The 25,576-nt window shown below is 39.7% G+C and overlaps 2 protein-coding genes across 2 annotated transcripts in view; one reads left to right on the forward strand and one right to left on the reverse strand.

Moving 5' to 3' along the window:
- Positions 1–987: 987 nt before the first annotated feature.
- Positions 988–18,743, reverse strand: ALKBH4 (alkB homolog 4, lysine demethylase). Its single transcript, XM_070735212.1, has 3 exons — positions 18,151–18,743; positions 7,051–7,248; positions 988–2,574 (listed from the first exon to the last, which is right to left on the reverse strand). The coding sequence occupies exons 1-3, from the start codon at positions 18,274–18,276 to the stop codon at positions 1,921–1,923; spliced, it is 978 nt and encodes a 325-aa protein (XP_070591313.1). The 5' UTR covers positions 18,277–18,743; the 3' UTR covers positions 988–1,920.
- LRWD1 (leucine rich repeats and WD repeat domain containing 1) overlaps positions 18,084–25,576 on the forward strand; it is a 54,167-nt gene continuing 46,674 nt past the window's right edge. Inside the window, exon 1 of the mRNA XM_070735211.1 lies at positions 18,084–18,396. The gene's annotated coding sequence lies outside the window, so the exon portion shown is untranslated. The remainder of the gene's footprint in view (positions 18,397–25,576) is intronic.

Below are 25,576 nucleotides of genomic sequence, written 5' to 3' on the forward strand. Positions count from 1 at the left end.
TCCTTTGAAGGATGGAAGGTTGAGTCAACCTTGAGTGGGTAAGGTTTGAACCCCTTGCAGTCAGCAGCATTAGCCTGCAATACTACATTCTAACCACCATGCCATCATGGAAATGAAATTGCTTCGTTTTTTTAATTTTTGGACAAAGAAAATGGACATAATTAAGATCAGCTCTAGAGGACAATAATGAATTATGGCATCATTTTATTCATATGTCTATTAAACTACAGTAGTACCTCTAGATACGAGTTTAATTCATTCCAGAACGGAGCTCGTATGTCGATCAACTCGTATCTGGAACAAATGGCTTTAGACTTTGTTTTTCCTGGCCGAGATAACCAGAAGCAAGGATTCTTGCGCCACCTAGTGGAAGCTCGGCTCGTATCCCGAATTTGAGCTCGGGTGTCGAACAGAAATTTTGCTCACGTCGTGGCTCGTAACTTGGAATACTCGCATGTGGAGCAGCTCGTATCTAGAGGTACTACTGTAGTTAGAAAAGGATGAGGATTGTTGGGAGCCAGTTTACTGTAGTGTAGCAGATCCCAACCTTTCCAGCTTGGTGGCCTGGTGGGCGGAGCAGAGGGGATGGTTCGGTGTGAGTGGCAGGCACGCGCACAAATGTGAGCAGTTCCATTTGTGCAAACAGCAGGCACACATGCTTACCACTCATACAAATGGAGCTTCGCACATAAGTGAGTGCCCAACCTCTCGTGTAGACCGGTTCTGAATGGGCTGAGACATGGTAGTGGGCTACAGCTTGGGGCTTGAGGAGTCCTGCTGTAGTGGTTAAGGCATCAAATTATAAACCAGGAAACTCCAAGTCCTTGTCCTGCCTGGTACAAAACCAGCTGGATAACTTGGACCAGTCACTCTCTCTCAGCCCTGAGAAGAAAGCAATGGGAAACTCTTCCAAAAATCTTGCCAAGACTGCCTAATCCAGGCAGTCAATAGGAATCAACTTGAAGAACATTTTTAAAAAAATGTATCTGTGGTTTTATTTCTTTGATCAGCTTCTCCCCCCACCCTCCATTTTCTAGTCATTTTTTTTACATTTTTTTAAAAAATTGGTTAATTAAAAACCTATACAAGGACATCTGTGAGACAGATTGGAAGGTAAAGATAACATATGAATGTTCTGGTATTTATGCATATGTAAATTCACCAGTCTTTAAAAATCAGCTTAGATATTGATCATCAACTTGTGATTAATAGGTATTTTGTTGGTATATATCAAGGATGGCATCTTTGAACAAATGCCATAATTTTTGAGAAGGATTTAAAAACTCTTTAATTTATTTCTCTTATATTAAAATTTGAGTTTGAGTTAAATAAAATAAGGAGAACAGTGAATATATACCCACTCTTAAAACTAATTATTTTAATAGGGATAAGAAATATAACACTTTTAATTAATACATCTGAACATATAATCTATGGCCCTCCAGATGGCGAATTACAACTCTCAACAGGCCGTGTTAGTCAGCTAAGGATGAGGATTGTGGTGTTGTACCACTACACTGACACATAAGCCACAGACTATGTGCTACAAATAAACTTTCAAAGAAAATCTAATTCCAAAGAAGATGCATGTATTCTCTTCACTGCTAACATAAATTAATTAAATTTAGTGATATCTGGAGAGCCACAGTGTAGATTTTAAAAAACGAATTCAAATTATCTTAATTATAGTGGGGAAGTAAGACATTCTCAGCCACCCTGAGTCTCAGGAGAAGGGAAGCATAGAAATCAAATAAATAAAATAAAAATAAATTCTAGAAAGTAACTCTGAGAAGCTCCCTTGTAAGATTAATGAATGCCTCCCTTCGCTCTAGGGAGGGAAAAAAAGAAGCAGGTTTATGAAAGCCCTGAGCATTAATATATAGAAGCCAAAGAAAAGCCTCAATGCTTTCGCTTTGGGGCTTATACAGGTGATCCCTTGAATGTTAGAGCAATGTCCAAGAGATTGTTACCCAGCTCTTCCTGTTCTCCTCCGAGACTAAACTCAGCAGTCAATTCTCTGAAGGTGATACATATGCGGCGACTTTTAATATGGTTGCGATAAATGGCATGCTTCCACTGGTAGCGAGCAGGTCCGCTGAGAACGACTAGTGATCTCCGAGGGAGGTAAATAGCAACCAGGATTTCTCTGAGTGGGACTAACTTTGTGGCTGAACAATCATTGCTTCCTAGTCTTTCTGGAAGATTGCAATCATTAATCTGATCTCCTTGAGAAATATCAGACGTATACCTGTGCATTGGCTTGTTTTCTTGAAGAACCAGAGGAAATAACTGGAGGGTGTCCTCTGAGTCGCAGGACATGGAAAGTACGGTATCTGAGAGCATGTTTAAACTCACCAACCTTTCTCCCCATAGCCACCAGTCATCCCAATGTGGGTCAATAGCAGATCCTCTCTCGGGATCGTAATCTAAATTGCACTGCTCAACGGGAGAAAAACTTTCAAGAACTGGATATTTTTTCATTCGTGCCACAATCTCCTTGCTGAAGCTGGGCAACCCAGAAAAATCGCCAGCTTTCAATTTCTGCTTTTTGAAGTTCACTTTGGGGCCGTAGTCCTATTAAAAAAGAGCAAAAAATATTTGAGGAAGGCTGAATTAAAAGATGAAGACTGTGAACAATGAAATCCCAAAATCAGATTGCATCTCTAAAAAAAATGCAGACTATTTTTAGTCCACCACCTGCACTAACAAGGTAAGAATATTAATGTATAGATTCTACTTGAGATTGATACACACAGTCAAACAGTGCTGCTTCCTGAACAACAAACTCTTGGCTATAATTTTAATTTAAATTACTGTGTTTCCCTGAAAATAAGACCCTGTCTTATATTTTTTTTAAACCTGAAATAAGTGATTGACCTTATTGCCATGCACTCAAAAGCCCAATTGGGCTTATTATCAGGAGATGTCTTATTATGGGGAAAACAGGGTATATACCAGTGATGGCGAACCTTTTTTTCCTCTGGTGCCAAAAGAGTCTGCGTATGCACTATCATATATGCGCGAGTGCCCACACCCATAATTCAATGCCTTGGGAGGGTGAAAACAGCTTACCCCGCTCCCCGGAGGTCCTCTGGAGGCCAGAAATGGCCTGTTTCCCAACTTCTGGTAGGCCCAGTAGGCTTGTGTTTTGCACTCCCCAGACTCTAAAGGCTTCCCTGGATTCGAAGGTGGGTAAAAATGCTCCCCCAGGGTCTCTGGAAGCAAAAAATGCCCTCCCATAGCCTCTGTGCAAGCCAAAAATCAGCTGGTTGGCACACACATGCATGTTGGAGCTGAGCTAGGGCAATGGCTTGTGTGCCAGCAAATATGGCTTTGCGTGCCACCTGTGGCACCCCTGCCATAGGTTCGCGATCACTGGTATGTACTGTATATCTAAAACAAATTTTGAAAACAAATCTATTTTTTCAAAACAAAATCCACCACAAATATTTATACAGCCAAGTTTGATTTCAGTATAAGAATTTATAACTGTTTTGTATCTGACATATAAAGTGTTGAACGATCTAAAATGTCAGAATGTCAGACTATTGAGTATTCGGAGAAGGGCGGCATACAAATCTAATAAATTGAATTGAATTGAATTGATGATTTTTGTCCAATATGGCAGTTTAATGAGTCAACATATTCCAGCAGGATTTTTATCCTGGTGATTAATTGTGCTTTAAATGCTCCTGAAATTGCTACCTGCAACATATTTCCTGTTTAACAACTGAACAATATTTATTGATTGCTTAGCTGGCTAGTACCCAAGAAATCACTGTCCTCAATTTTCAAACAAAACAAAATAGGATTTGTTTCTCATTCAAGGCACAAATAACCCCAAACTCCAATTATCATACTTTGGACACATTATGTGAAAATTTAATTCTCTGGAGAACTCTATATTTGCGGGTGGATGGGGGAGGGAGGTAGAATTAGAGTGACCAGGAGTGTGATGGATTGAGTTACAACGGTGATAGGTGGACTAAAATAATCACATTCAGGACATATTGTCACAGAGAAAATCTATATGGTTGTGATGTTAACACTGACTTGATTGCATGTAGTCAAATTATAACTCTAACTTTGCTTTTTATTTGCCAAGAGATTTAATATTTCAAGTAAGAAAATAATTTTAAGGAACTCTATGGAATTTGCAAAAGATCCCCACTTGCTGGTTGGAGGAGTCATTACAAGATAAATTTTGAATTTATTTTCTGACAAATGCTGACCTTTGTTTTGGGAAACCTTATCTACTACTATAGTGAAGATGCAAAGAACTTTCTTTGTTTACCTATGAGGGGAAAAAAGGAGTATATCAGTTGTGACTGTTGGACGATGGAAAAAAATCTAGGAACTGTCTGAGTTAAGCAAATAGACTGAATGTGGTAAAGAAGAAGAACGGAGGAAAGAAGATTTGGACAATGAGGGAACTTCAAAAGAATAACTGATTTGACAAATGGATGAATTTATGATCAATTTCTATTTGAAATCATATGGCTATTATAATATGTTGTTATACAATTGGGAAATTCAATGGAAGGCAGAGTAAAAGAAAAAGAAATACCCAGAGTAAATATGACTAAGATTTAAAAATGTATAAATTGAGCAGGATAATTATTTTTTGAAATGAATTTATGCTTGATGCTTTCTAGATTTATATTGTTACTATACTTTATTCTTACGGTATATTGAATGAATTAATAGGAAGAAAGGACATGGAAAGAAGGACGATTAATTAAATACTACGCTTGGGAATTATAGAATATATTTTTATTAAGAATTGAATAATGTCCTAAAAAATTGATTGTGTTGATATGTAATGATAGAAATTAAGTAGATTTAATTGATATAATTTTGTTTCCTTTCTTTCCTTGAAAATAACATGTTATTATAATATCTTGTAAGATTTGGATGATAAAATATGGATAATTAATATTTAAGATTGAAAAATATTTTTGAAGGGCAATTAGTATATGATAAGGATAAAGAAATTTTTAAGAAGTAAATAAGAATGCATGACAATTGAAAATAGACACTTTGGCCTAAATGTAATAAAATTTAATAGATAAGGAAAAGCAAATAGCATACAAATCTAATAAATTGAATTGAAAAAAATTGAAACAGATGAGATGTAATAGCAAATAGTATTGTAAGTTTGTATAATGATATTGAAAAACTTATACCTTGTATGAAAGTTTTCCAGGTGATAAAAGTAAAGGATTTTGTTGGATAATAAACACCAAATGTAAATATAAATGTAAATTCATTGTATTGTATTGAAGATTGAAGGTATATAATATTGCACTGTCGAAAAGTTGAGAAAAATAAAAGAAAAAATAAAATAAAAAAGAACATCTCTCAGCTGTGGCTAGTGGGGCTTTTGCAATTGCGGCCCTACCTTGAATAGGAGGTGCTCCGCATAGTCACTCACTACCCTTGAAGAGTGTACAGAGACTTCAGCTGGTGCAAAATGTAGCGGCGTGTGGAATTATGGGTTTACCAAGATACGTCCATATTACTTCATCTTTATGCAAGCTGCATTGGTTGCCAGTCAATCTAGAGATTTTCTCACAATGAGATTTCAGTTATGCACCTTTAGCTCAGTTTTGTTTTTCTTCTCAGTGCAGCTACTCCTTCACCTCAAAATTATCGTTCTAGCTTTTCTCCCTTTCACTGCTCTTTCTGTTGAAACACGGGCAAGCACAGTGGCACCTCTACTTATGAACTTAATTCATTCCATGACCAGGTTCTTAAGCAGAAAAGTTTGTAAGAAGAAGCAATTTTTCCCATAGGAATCAATGTAAAAGCAAATAATGCATGCGATCTCCAACGAGATTCCTAGAGAGACCCCACGGAGGCTTCTCCCTGCCTTTTCCGGTTGCAGTTTTGGAGGCTTGGGTTTATAAGTGGAAAATGGTTCTTGAGAAGAGGCAAAAAAATCTTGAACATCCAGTTCTTATCTAGAAAAGTTCGTAAGTAGAGGTGTTCTTAGGTAGAGGTACCACTGTATATATGTGCTTATGTACTTCTGTCTAAGAAGATGGTTGGCATAATACTTTGCATCACAAACTGACAGTGTCTAAGGGTCTGGCAGAAAGAAGAGGAAGGTTAACTTATTCTCCAAAGCATCAGAAGGCAAGACAAGAAATAATGGATGAAAACTAATCAAAGAGAACTAAGGAGAAATTTCCTGACTGAGAACAATAAATCTGTGAAACAACTTGCCTTCAGAAGTTGTGGATTTTCCAACACTGGAAGTTTTTAAGAAGACAGTCATTTCTAGGAGCTTGGGGAGGATGAAAACGGCCTTCCCCACCATCTGGAGGCCCTCCCAAGGCCAGAAATGGCCTGTTCCAAGTTGGGAAATATCCGGCGTAGGGAAGGCTGTTTTCATCCTCCCCAGGCTGCTAGAAAGATTTTGGAGCTTAGGGAGAGCAAAAAAAAGGGTCTTCTCTACCCTCTCTGGAGGTGGGAAACAGGCTATTTTCTGACTCCCAGTGGGCCCAGAAGGCTCGAAAATCAGTACCAGACCTGAGCTCACATATCCACCAATAAGGCTCTGCGTGCAACTTTTGGCATGCGTGCCATAGGTTCGCCATCATGGTTTCCTGCCTGACCACAGGGTTGAATTAAGGTCCCTTCCAATTCTGTTATTCTGTTCAACCATCTGTTATTTATTTATTTATTCATTCATTCAGTCATTCATTCATTTGATTTGATTTGTATGCCGCCCCTCTCTGAAGATAATACAGCCTATGATGTGTTCATAATTCATTTTCTCAAGTAAACCAAGAAAACTGGACTGAATAAACCCTGATAAAATAAACCAAATACTTATCATGATTAAAACAGAATGAAAGTAGTTGCACCAGAGGTGCTACTAACATTTCTCTGTTGCTTTAACTTATTTTGGAAAAAAAATCACAAAGAGAATGAATGGAAGAAAGAAGTAAAAAACTAAACAAAGATAGTCTAAGATAAACACTGAAAGATAACCCCATCCCTGCTTCCCAAAGTAAGGAAGAATTTAAGCTTGAGACACAAGACCTGTTTTCTTCGGCCAGATTGTGATGGCTTCCATGTGCTCCGATCCATTAGCTCAACCATTTGATATTCCTCATTTGTGTTTATAAAATCTTCCAGCAAAAAAACTCCTGGAAACCGAAAAGCCCAGCCTTCAAATTCTGATTGTTTCTCTCCCACAGCTAAGCCAGTCAGTGGGCAGTAAACGAAATTTGCACTTTTCTGAGGAAAAAATTAAAATGTGAAAAGGAAATTAGTAACTAAATCTGATCTTCACGTTTGCTATTTGTCACATTTTCTAATTGGCAGAAATACAGCCTTCTAATCACTTGCGTTAATGTGCTTTTGGGCACAATTCCTACGTGTTATATTAACTGCTAGTCCAGTGATGGCAAACCTATGGCACAGGTGCCACAGGCAGCACGCAGAGTTATATCTGCTGGCACACAAGCCGTTGCCCTAGCTCAGCTCCAATGTGCATGTGTGTGCTGGCCAATTGATTTTTGGTTCACACAGAGGCTCTGGGGGGTGTTTTTGGCTTCGAGAGAGCCTCCATGGGGATGGGAGAGGGCTTTTTTATCCTCTCCTGGCTGCAGGGAAGCCTTTGGCGCCTGGGAAGGGCAAAACACGAGCCTACTGGGCCAACTAGAAGTTGGGAAACAGGCCGGAAACTAGGACCTCCGGGTGGGGTGGGGAAATGGTTTTCACCCTCCCCAGCATTGGATTATGAGTGTGGGCATTCATGCATGCGCGATAGCAGGCACACATGCTCTTTGGGCACCTGAGAGAAAAAAGGTTAGCCATCACTGCGCTAGGGAGGAAAGCCCGCCTTGCCTTGCTCTGCTCCCTTAGGAGGCAACCATCAATTTTTCAGTTCAGGATTGGGTTTAACCAGTATGCTAATAAAACTAACCGTACCCATAGCTGACTCAGCACTTAACAGCACTGTAAAGAGTTGGGCTGATCACAACAAATGGAATGTTATTTATTTATTTAATTTGTCAAAACATGTAGAAGGTATGGTATAAGCATAAACAAAAGCAAAGTAGGTACAGGTAAATTTGGACAATAGGCATGATGGTGTGCTTATGCACACCCCTTACAGATCTCTTAGCAATGGGGTGAGATCAACTGTAGACAGTCTAAGGTTAGTTTTTGGGGTTGGGGAAAGAAACCACAGTCAGGTAGTGCATTCCAGGCATTGACCACTCTGTATTTTCGAGCGGTTTACATTGAGTTTGAATCTATTATGTGCACACGTAATGTTGCGGTTGAAGCTGAAGTATTCATTGACAGGTAGGACATTGTGGTAGATGGTTTTATGAACTACATTTAAATCAGATCGAAGGCGACGTAGCTCTAAGTTATCTAAGCCCAAAATTCCAAGTCTGGTGGAATAAGGTATTCTGTTGGGAGCAGAGGAGTGGAGGACTCTTCTTGTGAAATATTTCTGGACTCTCTCAATTATATTAATGTCCAATATGTAGTGCGGGTTCCAGACAGATGAGCTATATTTGAGAATTTGTCTGGCAAATGTTATGTATGCTCTGGTTAGTAGTGCAATATTGGCAGAGGAGAAGCCATGCAATATTAGGTTAACAACTCTTAGTGCCTTTTTGGCAATAAGGTTACAAAGGGCTCTGGCACTAGATATGAGTACTCCAAGGTCCTTGGCAGAGTGAGGGTCATCTACAAGATCATGTCCTCCAAGCTTTATTTTGTGTTCTGATTCTTTTTGCTGATGTGTAAGACAGAGCATTTATTAGTTGAGATTTGAAGTTGCCAGTTGTCTGACCATTCTGATACATAGTCAAGGTCTTTTTGAAGGATAGAAGTATTGTTGATGGTGTTAAATACAGTAGCTTAACATCATCTGCAAAGAGAACACAGTTGCTTGTAATATGATCACAGAGGTCATTTATGTTAAAAATGAATAGTGTTGGTCCTAGAATGCTGCCTTGAGGGTCACCACTGTTGACAGGTGCAGGATTTGATAGGGCACTCCCTATTTTAAGCATTTGTTGTCTGTTTGACAAACAGTTATCCAATCATAAAGGGGACTGGAGATGCCGTAAAATTTTAGTTTCAGAAATAGTTTGTTGTGTACTACTGAATCAAAGGCTTTACAAAAATCTATGTAAATTGTGTCTATTGATTTACCTTGGTCAAGTTGTGAAGTTCATATATTTTTACAGTGTAGAGTTGTAGGTTACAGGAGAATTTTTCTTTGAAACCAAATTGTTTGTTAGAGAGTAAATTGTTAGTTTCTAGGTGGAAAGTAATGGATTGATTTATGATTGATTCCATGACTTTGCAGGTGACACATAAAGAGATTGGGCTGTAATTTTCAACGTTACTTGAATCTCTTTTTTTGAAGATAGAAATGACTGCGGCTAGTGACCACAAGTTGGGTAAGAGGCTATCCTGAGGGATTTTTCAAAAATTATGCTTAGAGGTTCAGCTATGGTTGTGGAGAGCTTTTTAAGAAATATACACATAGACGGTCAGGTCCAATAGATAGATATAGTTTTAGGTTGCATTATGCTTTTCCAACATTATCTTCTGTAAAATCAATTTGTGTTAGATCGTTGCAGTTGTTTGGTGTGACTAGGAAATATTGGGCATGAGCCATTGCTGTTTACAAAGATGGAGCCAAAGAATGTGTTAAAGAGATTGACTTTAGCGGTTTCATCATTATATTCTTTACCACTTGGTCCTTTGAGGGGTGTGATGGATCTAGAGTCTTTGAGTTGTTGTTTGCAAAGTTGTAGAAGGCGCATGTGGATTTTGTGCGTAGGTGGTTTTCTTCTTGATTGATGTGATAATTGGTACATTCGGTCTTTAATTGGTGACATAGATTTTTGCAGTGGATTTTAAAGTTAGCAATGAAGCTAGATTTGTTTTCCCCCCAAAGGCATCTTTTTTGGATTGGAGCTTCCTTATTTTTATGGGTAATTTGTTTTTCTTGGTTTTGGTGATAATCAGTGGTACATATAATTTAATGGCTCTTTTTATTTTGAGCAAAATGATATTGTAGCATTCTTCAGCAGCATTACAGTCAGAGAATAATGTTTGCCAATCAAGAGATGAATGGTCAGCATCTATGATATCGTAGTTGGCTTTTTAAAAGTTGTAATTGGTTATCCTTGTAATGTGGTTGTTTATGTAAGGACATGTATTGAGACAAAAGTCAATCATGCTATGATCACTGTTGGAAAAAGGCTCTATTATTTGTAGTCCATAAATTGAGTGTAAACTGTTGCAGAAGACGAAATCAAGACAATTGCCAAGTCTAGATTTTTTTGTTACTAGCTGTTTAAGCCTTAGGTTAAACAGTAATACCGTGTTTCCCCGATAGTAAGGCAGTGTCTTACTATCTTTTTACCCCCAAAAGCCCCACTGTGTCTTACTTTGGGGGTATGTCTTACATTGTCCCGGGCACCGGGGCCGGCTCGTCTTCGGGCGCGGGGAGCTGCCGGAAAGGAGGCGGGCGCCGACCTCGACGTTCGGCGGGTTGCGGGGAGCATCCCCTCGCCGCTCCCGGCAATGTTTCTCGGCAGGGGAGGCCAACTCCGCGGCGACACGGACGCTCGGCTGGCTGGCTAAAGGCAGGTCAAGGGGTGGATGGGCAGTCAAAAAGGGTGAGCGGCCGCCGCTGTGCCCTCCTTCGCCCGCCTCCTTTCCGGCAGTTCCCTGCGTGCCCCTCGCCTTCGCTCGCCGCAGCGCCACCGCCTCTTCCCCTGCCGAGGCTCAGCTGCAAGCGGCTCCGAGGCGAGCGGAAAGGAGGCGGGCGAAGGAGGGCGCAGCTCCAGCCGCTCGCCTCGGAGCCGAGCGGCCTCGCTGGCCGCTTGCAGCTGAGCCTCGGCAGGGGAAGAGGCGGTGGCGCCGCGGCGAGCGAAGGCGAGGGGCGCGCAGGGAGCTGCCGGAAAGGAGGCTGGTGAAGGAGGGCGCAGCTCCCTGCGCGCCCCTCGCCTTCGCTCGCCGCGGCGCCACCGCCTCTTCCCCTGCCGAGGCTCAGCTGCAAGCGGCCAGCGAGGCCGCTCGGCTCTGAGGCGAGCGGAAAGGAGGCGGGCGAAGGAGGGCGCAGCTCCGGCCGCTCGCCTCGGAGCCGATCGGCCTCGCTGGCCGCTTGCAGCTGAGCCTCGGCAGGGGAAGAGGCGGTGGCGCCGCGGCGAGCGAAGGCGAGGGGCGCGCGGGGAGCTTGGAAGCAATGTCATCGCCCCCCCGCAATACCGTTTATACCGTGTTTCCCCGAAAGTAAGACATATGTCTTACTTTCGGGGTATGGCTTATATAAGCCGACCCCCCTGAAACCCCCCATATGTCTTACAATCGGGGGGGGTCTTACTATCGGGGAAACACGGTAGCATTTTAAAGGGTCGAGTGTATGGCTTCAGTTGAACATTCATTTAGGGTCCAGTTATGAAGTAGATTGAGGTCACCAAGAAAAATAAGAGGGCGAGGGTAGGAGGCTGCCTATGTTAGTAGTGAGGTTAAATTGTTCACATATGTGATGTCATAATCATAGGCTCTGTAGCATAGTAGGAAGTGAAGTGTGGTATTTAACGTCAGTTCGCAGATGATGGTTTCTGGAAGATCGAGATCATGTCTAACTTGGATATTTTTAAGGTTTAGTGATATTTTTGTACATGGCAACTCCATCTCCTCTGCAGGTTTCATGATCGGATCAGTAAATGTGATAATCTCTCACTGTGATAATGGAGTTAGGGAGGGATGTGTTCAGCCCTATTTCTCATACAAACATAATGTCGAATTTAGCAGTTTTCAGTAAGGAGAGGAGTTCAGGTATTTTGTTTATGATGCTTCTTGCATTCATTAGCTTGCATTTAAGATCAGCTGTGGGTGATACTGAGGGGCGTGCATACCTAGTTTTGGGTGATGAGGGATTGGTTTTGGGTAATTGGGGATTGGATGGTAGATTGCGAGACCTAGTTTTGATGCAGTCTGTTAGTCAATATAGAGGTCAGTATGTTCTTGGTCTTGACGTCTTTTTAGTACTGCTCGGAGTTCACAGGAGCAGATTCGTTGTAAAATGGATAGGTCAGACCGTGAGCAAGGTTTGCTGGGATTGGTGACATTTCTGGTAATAAGAATTTATGTCTGCTAGATTCATCCTTGCAAACTACTCTACAGAATTGTGGGGCCCCCAAGCTGTCTTTATACTTAAACTCGGGGCCATCTCTAGAGATTTCAATGATGTCTTCAGAGGAGATTGCTGTGCTATAATTTTGCGAACCTTTAAGGTATCAGGTTCATCGGTGACATCTAGCCCAAATAAGATAGTGTTATTACATTTCTGTTCATGCTCAAGGGTGTCTTTGAAGAGTAAAGATATATCGTTTGGATGGTTGCGATCTATCTATCTATCTGTCTGTCTGTCCATCCGTCCATCCATCTATTAGATTTCTGTGCCGCTCTTCTCGAAGCAACTCAGGGCGGCAGTAGACGTATGTGGTTGTGCATGTGGTTGAGGTAGTGGCTGTTGAGCTTGTGATTGAGGTAGTGGTTGTTGTATTGAAATATGATTTGGAGCAACTGAATTTTCTTTATCTGTGCTGTATTTTTTTTTCCAATGATGCAAAACATGCTTCAAAATGTGCTTCCATGCATGTTTCTATTGACTCAATGAATCAATGTTTGTTGTGTTTTTATGGTTGTTTCCAAGGTTTGGAATCTATCAGACATGGTAATTAGGTTATCCATCCAGTATTGGTAGACATGCTGGAGAGAAGTGAGGAAATGTGGCAGCTGTTTTTAGAAAAATGGCTGTTTGTTTATTTCTAGGCAGGTATTGTGGGCATATTTTGAGCATAGGTGGCATTTTTTGAGTTTATCATCCTCTTTGGTGGTTTTATTACATTTGTAGCATTTGTCGTCACTGGTAGAGATGTCTTCATTTTGATGGTGTTTGGTTGTAGAGGGTTTTTTTGAGTTTTTTGCTTGGCATGTTCAATAAACAAATATTGTCTGACAAATTGATTAATATCAGTTATCAATCAGTATCTAACAAAATTAATTAAACAATAATTAATTTATAGCTAACAAATTAATTAATCAATGTGTGAATAGTTAATAATACTTAACAACTCATATAGCCAACACAATTATTAATAATTAATCTATAGTTAAAAATAATCAATGTGTGAATAGATAATAGTACTTAACAAATCAAACAGCCAATACAATTATTAATGTAGTTAATTTATCATTGCATATTTAATAATATTAACCAATCATTTGATCAATCAGGCCAATACAAATATCAGGTAATACTTTCAACCTGCAATTAATCAATGCATACATTATTAATTGTTCAATATTTAACTTGGTGTTGATTATTTTCTACCCATACTCATTTTCCATCCAATCATAAAATTTCCCCCAAGTACTATAATATTCTGAATTCTCCTTATCTCTAATTATCATTGTTATCTATTCATTGTTGTGTTGCAATGGATTCAAAGATAGGCGAAGATCATTGTAGGAGTGAAAAAAAGCCAAAGGCCTTACTTTATATGCAGAAAAAGCCAAGAAGCCAAAAGACCCAAAAGAAGCAACTTATCCTAACTTATTTAACACAGCATCTTTTTATAATTCTGTTCTCTATAACCAAATCCAGCTAATACACATGCACAGTTCTACATGATGCTGTAATTCATAAATATGCCAACATACCATAGATAACACTGCAGGTCTACTGATAGAAGTTCACAGGAAGCTTTGAAAAAGCCTTGGCAGCTAGGCAAAGGAATGCGTCTAATGGTACCAACCAGTACTCCCATTATATCACCCAGCACTGTCAGTTCATGAGAACATGAACTTTCCCTGAACTGTTCCCAGGCCTAAATCCAGGCCTACCTGTACAGCAATATGCTTTGGCATCAGCACATGACCACCACATATGGTACAAAGAACCTGAAGTGAAATGTTTTCAAAGAAGAAAAAACAAAGTCCAGTTGCTTTTTTGGAAAAAGCATCTCTGGGACATGTCTTGAGAAGCGGTATATAAGGATCTGCTGAGTGTTTTGGGAACGATATGTTCTCGCAATAGCTGGTAACAAAATGTTTTTCCAATAACACAATTAGCATTGGCTGCCGATCAGTTTCCGGTCACAATTCAAAGTGTTAGTAATGACCTTTAAAGCCTTACATGGCATTGGACCAGAGTACCTCCGGGGCCGCCTTCTGCCGCACGAGTCCCGGCGGCCGGTGGGATCCCACAGGGTTGGCCTTCTCAGGGTCCCGTCGACCGGACAGTGTCGTTTGGCGGGCCCCGGGGGAGGAGCTTTCTCTGTGGCGGCCCCGGCCCTCTGGAATTGACTCCCCCCGGAGATTAGAACGGCCCCCATCCTCCTTGTCTTTCGCAAATTACTCGGGACCCACCTTTGTCGCAAGGCATGGGGGAACTGAGACATCCTCCCCCAAGCTTTTATATTTTATGTTTGGTATGTATGTGTTGTATGGTTTTAAATTGCTGGGGGTTTAGATATGTTTTATTTTAATATTAGATTTGTTTTACTGTTATATTGTTTCTATTACTGTTGTGGGCCGCCCCGAGTCTGCGGAGAGGGGTGGCATACAAATCTAATTAATAACAATAATAATAATAATAATAATAATAATAATAATAATAATAATACAGTAATAGCTACATGATTTAAATTGGGCTGCCAGTGAAGATATTGCAAAAGGTTCAATTGGCCAAAATGCAGCCATAGGTATACCGGTGACTTGTGTATGTTTGTCCTTTTTATTTGTATTAATGTTCAGTTTAAAAACTATTCAACCTTGTGAAAAGTTAGAACAATATATTGTGATAAATGAATAAATAATCCGCCCTCTCTTCCTCCATTTTACAACTAATAAACAAAGTAGCTGAATCTGACAGAAAATGGTCAAGTATCATTCTGGATGATCATGGCCTCAGAGAGATTTGTAATCTTGTATCTCTTTAGTACTAATTTAAAATTCTAATAAAGCTGATTCCTAAGACAATGGGCAGACTGCTGGCTTTGGGATCAAGGCAGGATATATCCAATCTGCTGCGCCCACTGTTGATATCAGAAGTAATATTTATATTATGGTTGTATGCTTTATGTGTGTATGTTTGGTTTTATAATAAGGGTTTTTAGTTGTTTTATTATTGGATTGTCACATGCTGTTTTTATCATTGTTGTTAGCCGCCCCGAGTCTACGGAGAGGGGCGGCATACAAATCCAATAATTTTTTATTATTATTAATGATTATTTATCAGCCCAAGATACCAAGTGTAAATATAATTTAGAGTGTAAAAACAGGATGCCCAAGAATCCTAGAATTATTCTGACAAACATATACAAAACATGTTACCTGAAAGAAGAAGTTGCTCCAAACAAAACAAGATGAAAGAACAAATCTATTCACAATAATGGCCTCCTAATTCTGACAAAAAACAAAACATTTTTCTTCAGCTTTTTGCCCTCGGAAAAGCAACAGGAGAAAATAGACTATCTGTATCAGAATCTTACTAAATTTATATCAATCCTCAAGCTATGTCATACGAATGTACACATACACACAGGGCTTGTTTTGGTTGTTGTTGTTTTTGTAGGATGAAACCAATTTATGTCAACCTTTCTTGAAGTTTATCAATGAAAATATTCTTTTCCATGAATTGTCCAAAGTGCTTAACTACTTCAATACTATTATAGTTATGTTCTCAATTAATGAAGATGATCTATAACTGAAATAAGTTGATCACATTTTAAAGCTTTCCGGATTTGAACACATATAATTACAGTCTAGATAAAATTGTGGAAACAAATGACTGGGCAATCTTTGTATTCTCTAACCTTATAGAAACATAGAAGACTGACGGCAGAAAAAGACCTCATGATCCATCGAGTCTGCCCTTATATTATTTTCTGTATTTTATCTTAGGATGGATATATGTTTATCCCAGGCATGTTTAAATTCAGTTACTGTGGATTTACCAACCATGTCTGCTGGAAGTTTGTTCCAAGGATCTGCTACTCTTTCAATAAAATAATATTTTCTCATGTTGCTTTTGATCTTTCCCCCAACTAACTTCAGATTGTGTCCCCTTGTTCTTGTGTTCACTTTCCTATTAAAAACACTTCCCCCCTGGATCTTATTTAACCCTTTAACATACTTAAATGTTTCGATCATGTCCCCCCTTTTCCTTCTGTCCTCCAGACTATACATATATATGTTGTAAATATATTTTGTAATCAAATTCCTAAAAGGTTTGAGCTTCTGGACTGAGTTCACATAATCTGGCAAAGCCTAAATAAAGATGAGGTAATCCGTTAATAGGATCACAGGTAACATTTTTTGGGGGGGAATATAATGAGTAAAGCAGTACAGTACGTTCCAAGACCCCTCGCGATACTCGATTTTTCGCAATGTAGTGGTGCGGAAGTAAAAACACCATCTGCGCATGCGCGCCCCTTTTCCCATGGCCGCGCATGCGCAGATGGTATTTTTACTTCCGCACCTTGGAAGAAGAGCCGCCTGCCTGCCCGCCTGCCCTCCGCTTTTCCGGCCGCCGCTTGTCCGGCCGCCGCTTTTCCACCGCTTGTCTGGCCGCCGCTTGTCTGCCGCTCGGTGCACGATCGGGGTTTCCCCTTTGCGTGGGCGGCGGGGAATTCTGGGAGTTGAAGACCCAGGGAAGGTTCCTTCGGCCGCCCAGCAGCTGATCTGCTCGGCAGCGCAGTAGCAGCAAGGAGCCGAAGATGGGGTTTCCCCGTTGCCCACGCAAAGGGGAAACCCCATCTTCGGCTCCTCGCTGCTACTGCGCTGCCGAGCAGATCAGCTGCTGGGCGGCCGAAGGAACCTTCCCTGGGTGCCGCCCGCCGCTCGAGAGCAAGAGGGGGAGAGATAGAGAAAGAGAGAGAAGGAAAGAAAGAGATGAGAGAGGGAGGAAGAGAGTGTGAGAGAGGAAGAAGCAAGATAGAGAAAGAGAGAGAGAAAGAAAGATGAGAAAGGAAGGGAGTGACATCATCGGGTGGAAAAATCGCGATATAGCGTTTCGCAAAGATCGAGATCGCGAAACTCGAGGGATCACTGTACTGTACTTCAAAAGTAGATTCATCTGTATTGGGACACTTTTCTGAATGTTAATCAGAGTTTGGGAAGTTTCTTTGGAACATTTTCCTCTTTCTTCAGTTGCTCAAAATTGGCCTGCCTGAAATTGCCACATATCCTTTTCTGAGCTTTCCTAATTATTATTATTATTATTATTATTATTATTATTATTATTATTATTATTATTATTATTATTTATTAGATTTATATGCCGCCCCTCTCCGCAGACTCTTTTAATATAACAGTAAATTGATTTATCCATTTTTATCGCATTATCCATTTTTATTGCATCTTGGACATAAACTGTTTCAATTCCTACCCTCAAAATGAGGCTAGAACACTGCACACCAAGACAACTACACACAAGAACAGTTTTTTCCTGGAACCCCATCATTCTGTTAAGCAAATAATACCCTCAACACTATCAAACTATTTTATAAGTCTGCACTACTATTCCTATTAGTTTTTTCTCATCCTTCCTATCACCCATCTCCTCCCCCTCATGACTGTAACTTGTTGCTTGTATCCTTAAGAGTTTTATTAATATTGTTTCCTCATGGCTTATTTGACCCCTATGACAATCATTAAGTGTTGTAGCTCATGATTCTTGACAAATGTATCTTTTTCTTTTATGTACACTAAGAGCATATGCACCAAAGACAAATTCCTTGTGCGTCCAATCCCACTTGGCCAATAAAGAATTCTATTCTATATTCTATTCTATTAAAAGATATAATGTTTTAATTCTATTAAAAGATATAATGTTTAAAAATATAACAGCAACCTTGAAGCGGGAACTTCTTCCCGTTGTAGCAAACGCCTTTTACGCTTAGGATTCTTCCAACGCTTTCCTCGAGTGACGCGCACTCTGCACGTCCTCAGAGGCGCTCTTACGCCGAAGCTGGGGCGCCGACCCGCCCGACGACCACCCGCCCTCCCCAACTTCAGACCTTTCCCCCTCCCACCCTACAATTCCCACCCTCTTCTCCACCCCTTCTCTGAGGCCGGGTGGGTTACCTGCGGGGGCGGGGCGGCCTCGCAAAGCAGGCAAGAGCGGATCCCCTTGCACCCGCAACCTTTCGGCTCTTCGAGGCCGACTCCATCTTCTCCCGCTCCTCCTCCTCGCGTTTCAGCAGCCTCCATCCTACCCGACCCCGGTAGCTTTTGCCGCCGTCGGGCCCCCCCACTCCGCGCTTCCGGTTCGCCGAGCCCCGGCGGTGGCGAGCAGAAGCAGCACAAGAAGGTTCTTGGCGCCCGCCTGAGGTAAGGCTCAGGCCGAGAAAGGCGAGAGACGGGCTGGCGCGGAGCCCGGGGGGCGTGGGGACAAGGGCCGGGCAGCCGACGGGGGGGCCGTCAAGGGAGAGCGCGCGCCCGGCGGGAAACATTGAGGCGAGCCGACTCCCTCGTCGGACTTCCCCCCCCCCTCCTCAAAGGCCCCTTTTACCCGGCCGCCTTGACTGGCGGAGTGAATGTTGTGGCGGGAAACTCGTCTTCCCAGCAGCGCCTTGCGCGGCTTCTCTCGAAGAAAGGCATCCTCGCCTCCTGCCGGGGCGTGATGGGAATTGTGGTCTCGAGGCCGGTCTCGAGCATTTAAAGATGCCGCTGCTCCTGCCTTTACCCCTCCCCTCTCCATTTTTTTTCCTCGCCGCCGCCGCCACCACACGGCGCCTCTTTCTCTCCTTTTTAAAAAAATAAAAAAATAAATAATCTGTCCCTCCGTAGTGCTATGATATGTAATTTTTGTTACATGTTGATAGATATCTGAAGAGAGGGTGGGTTTTTTTATTGTTCAGTAGGGGGTTAGGAAGACGAGGCGGCAACCAGAACCTCAAAGCCTGCTTATCTTCCTTTTGAAACAATAACCCCTTTTGAAAAAATAACACATGCATTTTTTCCATCTCACTACAGACTGAGATTTGCCTCAGATATAAGGCTCTGGGTTGATTCCCCCGCCCTCCCCTTTTCGGCATCTGTTCCCCACTTCAGGCATATCATTGTAATTGAAATTGCTCTTTAAAAAATAATTCTATTGCTCCAAGATACTTAGGCACGTTTTATTTCTTCCCATATTGTCGAAATTGCCTAGGCTGTGATTTAGCTTGTTTCAGTAATAACACACACAAAGCACTTTTTATTGGGAAAAGGGGGAGTCAAAGATGCCCATCATTTGACACAAGTCAGCTACTATAAATGGCTGGGAAATTAAAATACCCAATTATGATGATAATGCTTCCCAAAGCTGGGAAAGCTCTCATTTTAATATAAATTCTATTCATTCCCTGAATGATGCTTTTCAATCCCTGTCTTTTGATGCTTTTCTGGTATTTCCAGAATTGCTATCCAGATCTGTAAGAATGTTAAGAGCTGAAATTAATTTTTCTAAAGGTCCATCATATAGGGATAGTGCTATATAATATATGCATGTATAAATATGTGTTTCAGCCATGCATTTCTGAAAATCTATATAAAGGCAATGTAAAGGAGGTAAGCAAAATTAAAATCAAAGAGATGGACCATTAAGACCATTAACATCAAATCCTTATTCAGTTTAGGAATTTGAATTAAAATATCCCTGAACCATAGCCCTTCAGCCTCTTTCTGTAAACATTGAACAATGGAAGTCCACCATTTTTATTTTTTTATTTTGATAAATATTTTTACTATCAAACTCTCTTACATTAAGCTTTTCCTAACTGGACATTTAAAGATTCTTGCTCCATATTTTTGCACTATGAAGTGATTTAAGTTCTGACCAACTGTTGATCAACCTTCTTAGTTCTATTTCTTGAAAATTGCTATCAGATTCCTTTTCAGTTTTCAGAACAATTTCCCTCCAATATAAAACTAAATTTTTAGTCTTTTGACCATTCTTGTTGTGTTTCTGTACATCTTCTTAAAATATAGTATCTGCAACTGGACATTGGACATGAAAGTAGAATCTGAGGAAGGTAGAATATAATTGCTTTGGGTAACTGCTTCTGTTGATGCATTCTGAATTGCATTTTCCTTTGGAGTTGTATCATGTTGATTCATATATAGTTTACAACTAACATTCCCAAATCATTTTCATATTTTCTAGTATGAAGTCAAGAGATCATGTATGTGTGTATTTTATTTCTTTTTTGTAAGTGAAGAACTTTGCATTCATCTTTATTTTCATTCTAATTTGAGCCCACTGTTATAGCCTACTATTCATTTTGAATTATGCTTCTTGTATAATATTAGTTCTCTCACTCAATTTTGCGTTAATTATTGTAGATTTTCCTGATTCTTTAAATGATGGATATATATTTAGCCTGCTGTGAAAATGAGGTGTATTATTTTTTCAAGAACTTCTTTCCTCAGCCATAACTCTGAATAACTGCCAGCTAAAGAAAAACATTTGTCTCTCATATAAAGATAATAAAATATTGGAAAATGTTAATAGAAAACTAAAGAAAGCATCTTAGAAAAAGTATGGCTTCTGAATTTGGAAGGAATTAGGACAGAGTTGGGATGATATCTGTTTATAAAGATTAGAAATGAATTAATGATCCTGAGCTCTGTTTGAGACAAGTAATTTTCTACTTGGTTATATTTCTCTGCAGCCTGATTTCAGTTTGAATTTCAGTCACAGGTATACTTTCAGATGTTTCCCTCTGTTACAAATCATTTTCCAAAATTGTTGGCTTTCTAGCATTGCCACCAAATATGAAAAAAATGATCCAATCTGATATTGCATTTCCAGACATTTTTAAAAAATGCATTATCTATTTTGGCACTCAACACTGTGTAATATACCACCAATAGAACATCAAGGGAGATTAGAACACCAAAAAGAAACTACTCTAAAAAACTAAAGAATCAGTTCTCAACAAATGAACCAGCAAACATGTGGACAACTCTCAAAAACATCACCGGTTACAGCAAACCACCTTCCCAAGCTGAAGGAAATCAGCAACTAGAAGATGACCTGAATGTGTTCTACTGCAGGTTTGAAAAGAAACCACAGCCACCTATCTCCACAACCTCCATCCCAGACACACAAACAACAGCCAAACCTCCTACAACTGAACCCATCCCATTGGGTTTACAAACCCTGGTGATCACAGAAAAGGAAGTGCAAGATCTATTTCACAGACATAAGCCTGAAAAAGCAACAGGCCCAGACAAGCTAACTTCCTGCGTAAAAGTCTGTGCTGACCAATTGGTCCCCATCTTCACCCAAATCTTCAATAAATCACTAGAGATGTGTTATGTTCCTTCTTGTTTCAAATGCTCTACTATCATCCCAATGCTGAAGAGGCCCTCCATCAAGGAACTGAATGACTACAGACCACTTGCTTTAACATCTATAGTTATGAAAACCTTTGAAAGGCTAGTGATGATCCCACTTGAAAAACATCACGGATCCCCTGCAATTTGCATATTGAGCAAATAGACTGACAGGTGATGCTGTCTACTACATCCTACAACATCTTGAATCTCCAAAGACCTTCGCTAGGGTCCTCTTTGTAGACTTTAATTCAGCATTCAACACTATTGTACTGAACATTCTTCTAACTAAACTAAACAGCTAGAAGTACCTGAACACATTTGAAAGTGAATCACAAGCTTCCTAACAGACAGGAAGCAGCAGGTGCAGCTAAGCAAAATCACATCAGATACAATTAGCACAGGGCCACCACCCAGACTATGTACTCTCACCACTTCTCTCTATATACAAATGATTGCATCTCAAACGATCCATCAGAATTGAACACACTCAAAACCGTAGAAATGTTGGTAGACTTTAGGAGACACCCTACCATCCTACCACCTCTTACAATACTGGACGATACAGTATCAACAGTAGAGACCTTCAAATTTTTAGGTTCGTATCTCAAGACCTAAAATGGTCACCTAACATCAAAAACATAATAAAAAAGGACAACAAATAATGTTCTTTCTGCGCCAACTCAGAAAGCTCAAACTGCCCAAGGAGCTGCTGATACAGTTCTACAGAGGAATCATTGAGTCTGTCATCTGCACCTCTATAACTGTCTGGTTTGGTTCTGCAACCCAACAAGACCAACACAGACTTCAGAGGATAATCAGAACTGCAGAAAAAGCAATTGCTGGCAACCTGCCTTCAGTTGAGGACCTGTACTGCACCGAGTCAAAAAGAGGGCTGTGAAAATATTTACTGACCCTTCGTGTCCTGGACATAAACTGTTTCAACTCCTACTCTCAAAACATCGCTTTAGAGCACCACACACCAAGACAACTACACACAAGAACATTTTTTTCTTAAATGCTATCACTGCTAAACAAATAATCTCCTCAATACTGTCAAACTATTTATTCTGCACTACTATTACTAATTTTTTATCCTATAATTTCTATCACCCATCTTCTCCCACTTATGACTGTATGACTGTAACTTGTTGCTTGTATCCTTACGATTTATATTAATATTGATTGTTTCCTGATTGCTTATTGACCCCTAAGACAATCATTAAGTGTTGTACCTCATGATTCTCGACAAATATATATATATTCTTTTATGTACACTGAGAGCATATGCACCAAAGACAAATTCCTTGTGTGTCCAATCACATTTGGCCAATAAAGAATTCTATTTAGATATAATATGGTATATTATCTATTTTTCCTTTGCTATCCCCATGGTTGCATATTTTTGATCTGTTTGGATTCTACATTCATTGAATTACATAATCTTTGACTTGTTCATTTTCCAGAATCATATCATCAGCATATAAGATCCAATATATTATCTAAATTTTGTGTAGTAAGCTTTTTAATTCAGAAAAATCTCTTTACGTGGTCTGTCTGTCTATCTATCTATCTATCTATCTATCTATCTATCTATCTATCTATCTATCTATCTATCTATCTATCTATCTATCTATTGTATTTCTATGCCACCCAACTCTCGAAGGACTCTGGGTGGCTTACAACAGGATATAAAATACATTTAAAAACATCATAAAAGATTAAGAAAAAACAGTTAAAATCATATACATACATATAATTCAAGGTTGGACCTTGTAAAACTGCAAGATCAACGGCCCCAAGCCTGCCGGAAAAGCCAGATCTTCAATGCTTTCCAGAAGGTCAATAAAGCTAGAGTCCGGCCGGATCTCAGGGGTAGTTGGTTCCAGAGAGCCAGGACAACCGCAGAGAAGGCCATTCCCCACAGGCCCACAAACCAATACTGTCTAGCGATGGGACTTGGAGAAGACCATCTCTGTGAGATCTTACTGGTCACTGGGAACTATGGGATAGAAGGCGGTCTTGGAGATAACCTATCCTATCTATATAGGACCTATCTATATCCTACCTATATTCAATTTCAAATAAAAAAGTGAAAACAAATCTTACATCGATTAACATTCTAAATTGTAAATAACAATTGATATACCTCTTTTTAACAATAGTCTAAATTATCTAAACATTAGAGTGTTAATAATTTTCAATCAATATTATACAAATGTCATTGCATTGAAACAATATAATATATTAAGATTTACAAGAACATAAGAAAAAATATAGGAAAAACTAGCTGAGGGCTAATTGTTGCATTCATATACCTTCATATGCTGTACATTATTTTTTTAAAAAATATTTTTATTATTTTTCAAAGACAAACATGACACACACAACATATAACATTAAATGGAGCTACAGTCGCTCCGCTCAAAATAGAAGTCTTCATTGTACAGAAAAAAGAAAGAACTTATCATTGTTTAGAACCATCCAGAGAATATATGAAAATATCTGTTACAACTCACTGCATAAAAACACATCTAATAGTATATTAAAGTGTATAAAAAAGATCTTAATTTATGAGTTAAATCAAATCCAAATAGAAAAGAAGAAAAAGAATATTACATTGTATTATAAAAGATCACAATCCAATATACTTTTTCTATTAAATTCGATTTTTAAACTAATATTTCAACAAGCTTGTATCTTTTTTGTTTTATCCCACCAGATGTATATTCTCTGCCAAATTTAATAAAATTCCGAATCTACTTGATTGTTAAACAATCATATACTGTACATTAATGTATATGTGTGTGTGTGCATTCCTCCATTCACTACCATTCATTCAGTGACCATTTTAAATTGCAATGGTGCTGAACAAAGAGACTTCTGTGCCAGAGGTACAGCTTTGCAGCAACTCTAGTGATAATGGTTGCTTGGCAAGTCTATCTGTATTTATGACTGCAGCTACCTTCCCACTCCACACTATCTCTCCCCCATCTCAGTCACCCACTTGGCCCACCTGTGATTGTGAAGCTGCTATGGTCAGAAGGCTCCAGCCTGCTCCCTATCCTGCCAGGCCCAGGAGGCCTCACCCACTGGCCTGACAAAGCCCAAGTGGTCTTGGGCCATTCCCTGCCTCACTAGGAGAAAGCACCCCACTTCGGCATTTTCCTCTTCTACTGCCAGGTACGCTTAGCCTATGTGGGGTGAAGTTTTCTTACCAAAGCTGCCTTGCAGCATTCTTCAAGCATGATCTGGAAAAGGAGACTTCCAAAGCATCATAAAAATGGACCAGAAGGAGGACAATCTAAATTATCTAAATTATTTGAGAGATAGCATGGAAGAAACAACAAGATTTATAAATGACTAAGTAAAGTGCTGCTAAAGCTTTGATTGAAATCAACTGAGAAATAGATTGATAAGTACTAAACTTTTTTTAGATTCCGTCTTCTCTCTTTTTCTAGACACAGTCCTAAATATATTGTATATCTCTCTAAATTTTTTTATAGAATTAAAGAAGTCTATAATAGATTTGTTATTTATAATAGAATACAATTGTATAATTAAGTTGTAACAGTTAAAGTTATAGAAAAAAGAATACATTTTATATTACAGGAGGCTGTAACATAAATAATTGTTTGATAATTACAGAATTAATAAGATAAGACTTGTGTAAAATATGAAAATTGCAAATTCAAATGTGATGACAAAACCAGGAAAAAACAACAACACTAAATCCAGTTATAACCTCTCCTGCATTATCTGTACAAAGATCGAAGGAGATAATGACAGAAGTTGAAAAAGAAAGTTTAATAATTAACATGCAAAGTATGCAATAAAATATTGCAAAATATACAAGCAACTATTGTTATGACACAAGATGTCAGATCCAAAGTCATTATGTGAAGTCAAAGGTTGGCCTGACACAGTTTGGTAGTGATAAGAGGAATGGGGTGGGTGGGGAGTGAGAGAGAGAGGGAGAGAGATATACCACCATACATTCCTTTCTGCTAATGCCATAGTAATGAACACAGGAAGGAATCAGGAATCCTGCATAGGATTGGTCCTCATGACTGCACTTGTGGGTGTGGGGTTGTGATATGGGTTTTTGACCCGGATGTAATCTAAGGGAGTTGGAATGATTCAAGTCGAATCCAGATATGGCTGTTAATAAATCATACCCTGCGAGAAG

The sequence above is a fragment of the Erythrolamprus reginae genome, chromosome 1, assembly GCF_031021105.1.
Source record: "Erythrolamprus reginae isolate rEryReg1 chromosome 1, rEryReg1.hap1, whole genome shotgun sequence".
Taxonomy (NCBI): domain Eukaryota; kingdom Metazoa; phylum Chordata; class Lepidosauria; order Squamata; family Dipsadidae; genus Erythrolamprus; species Erythrolamprus reginae.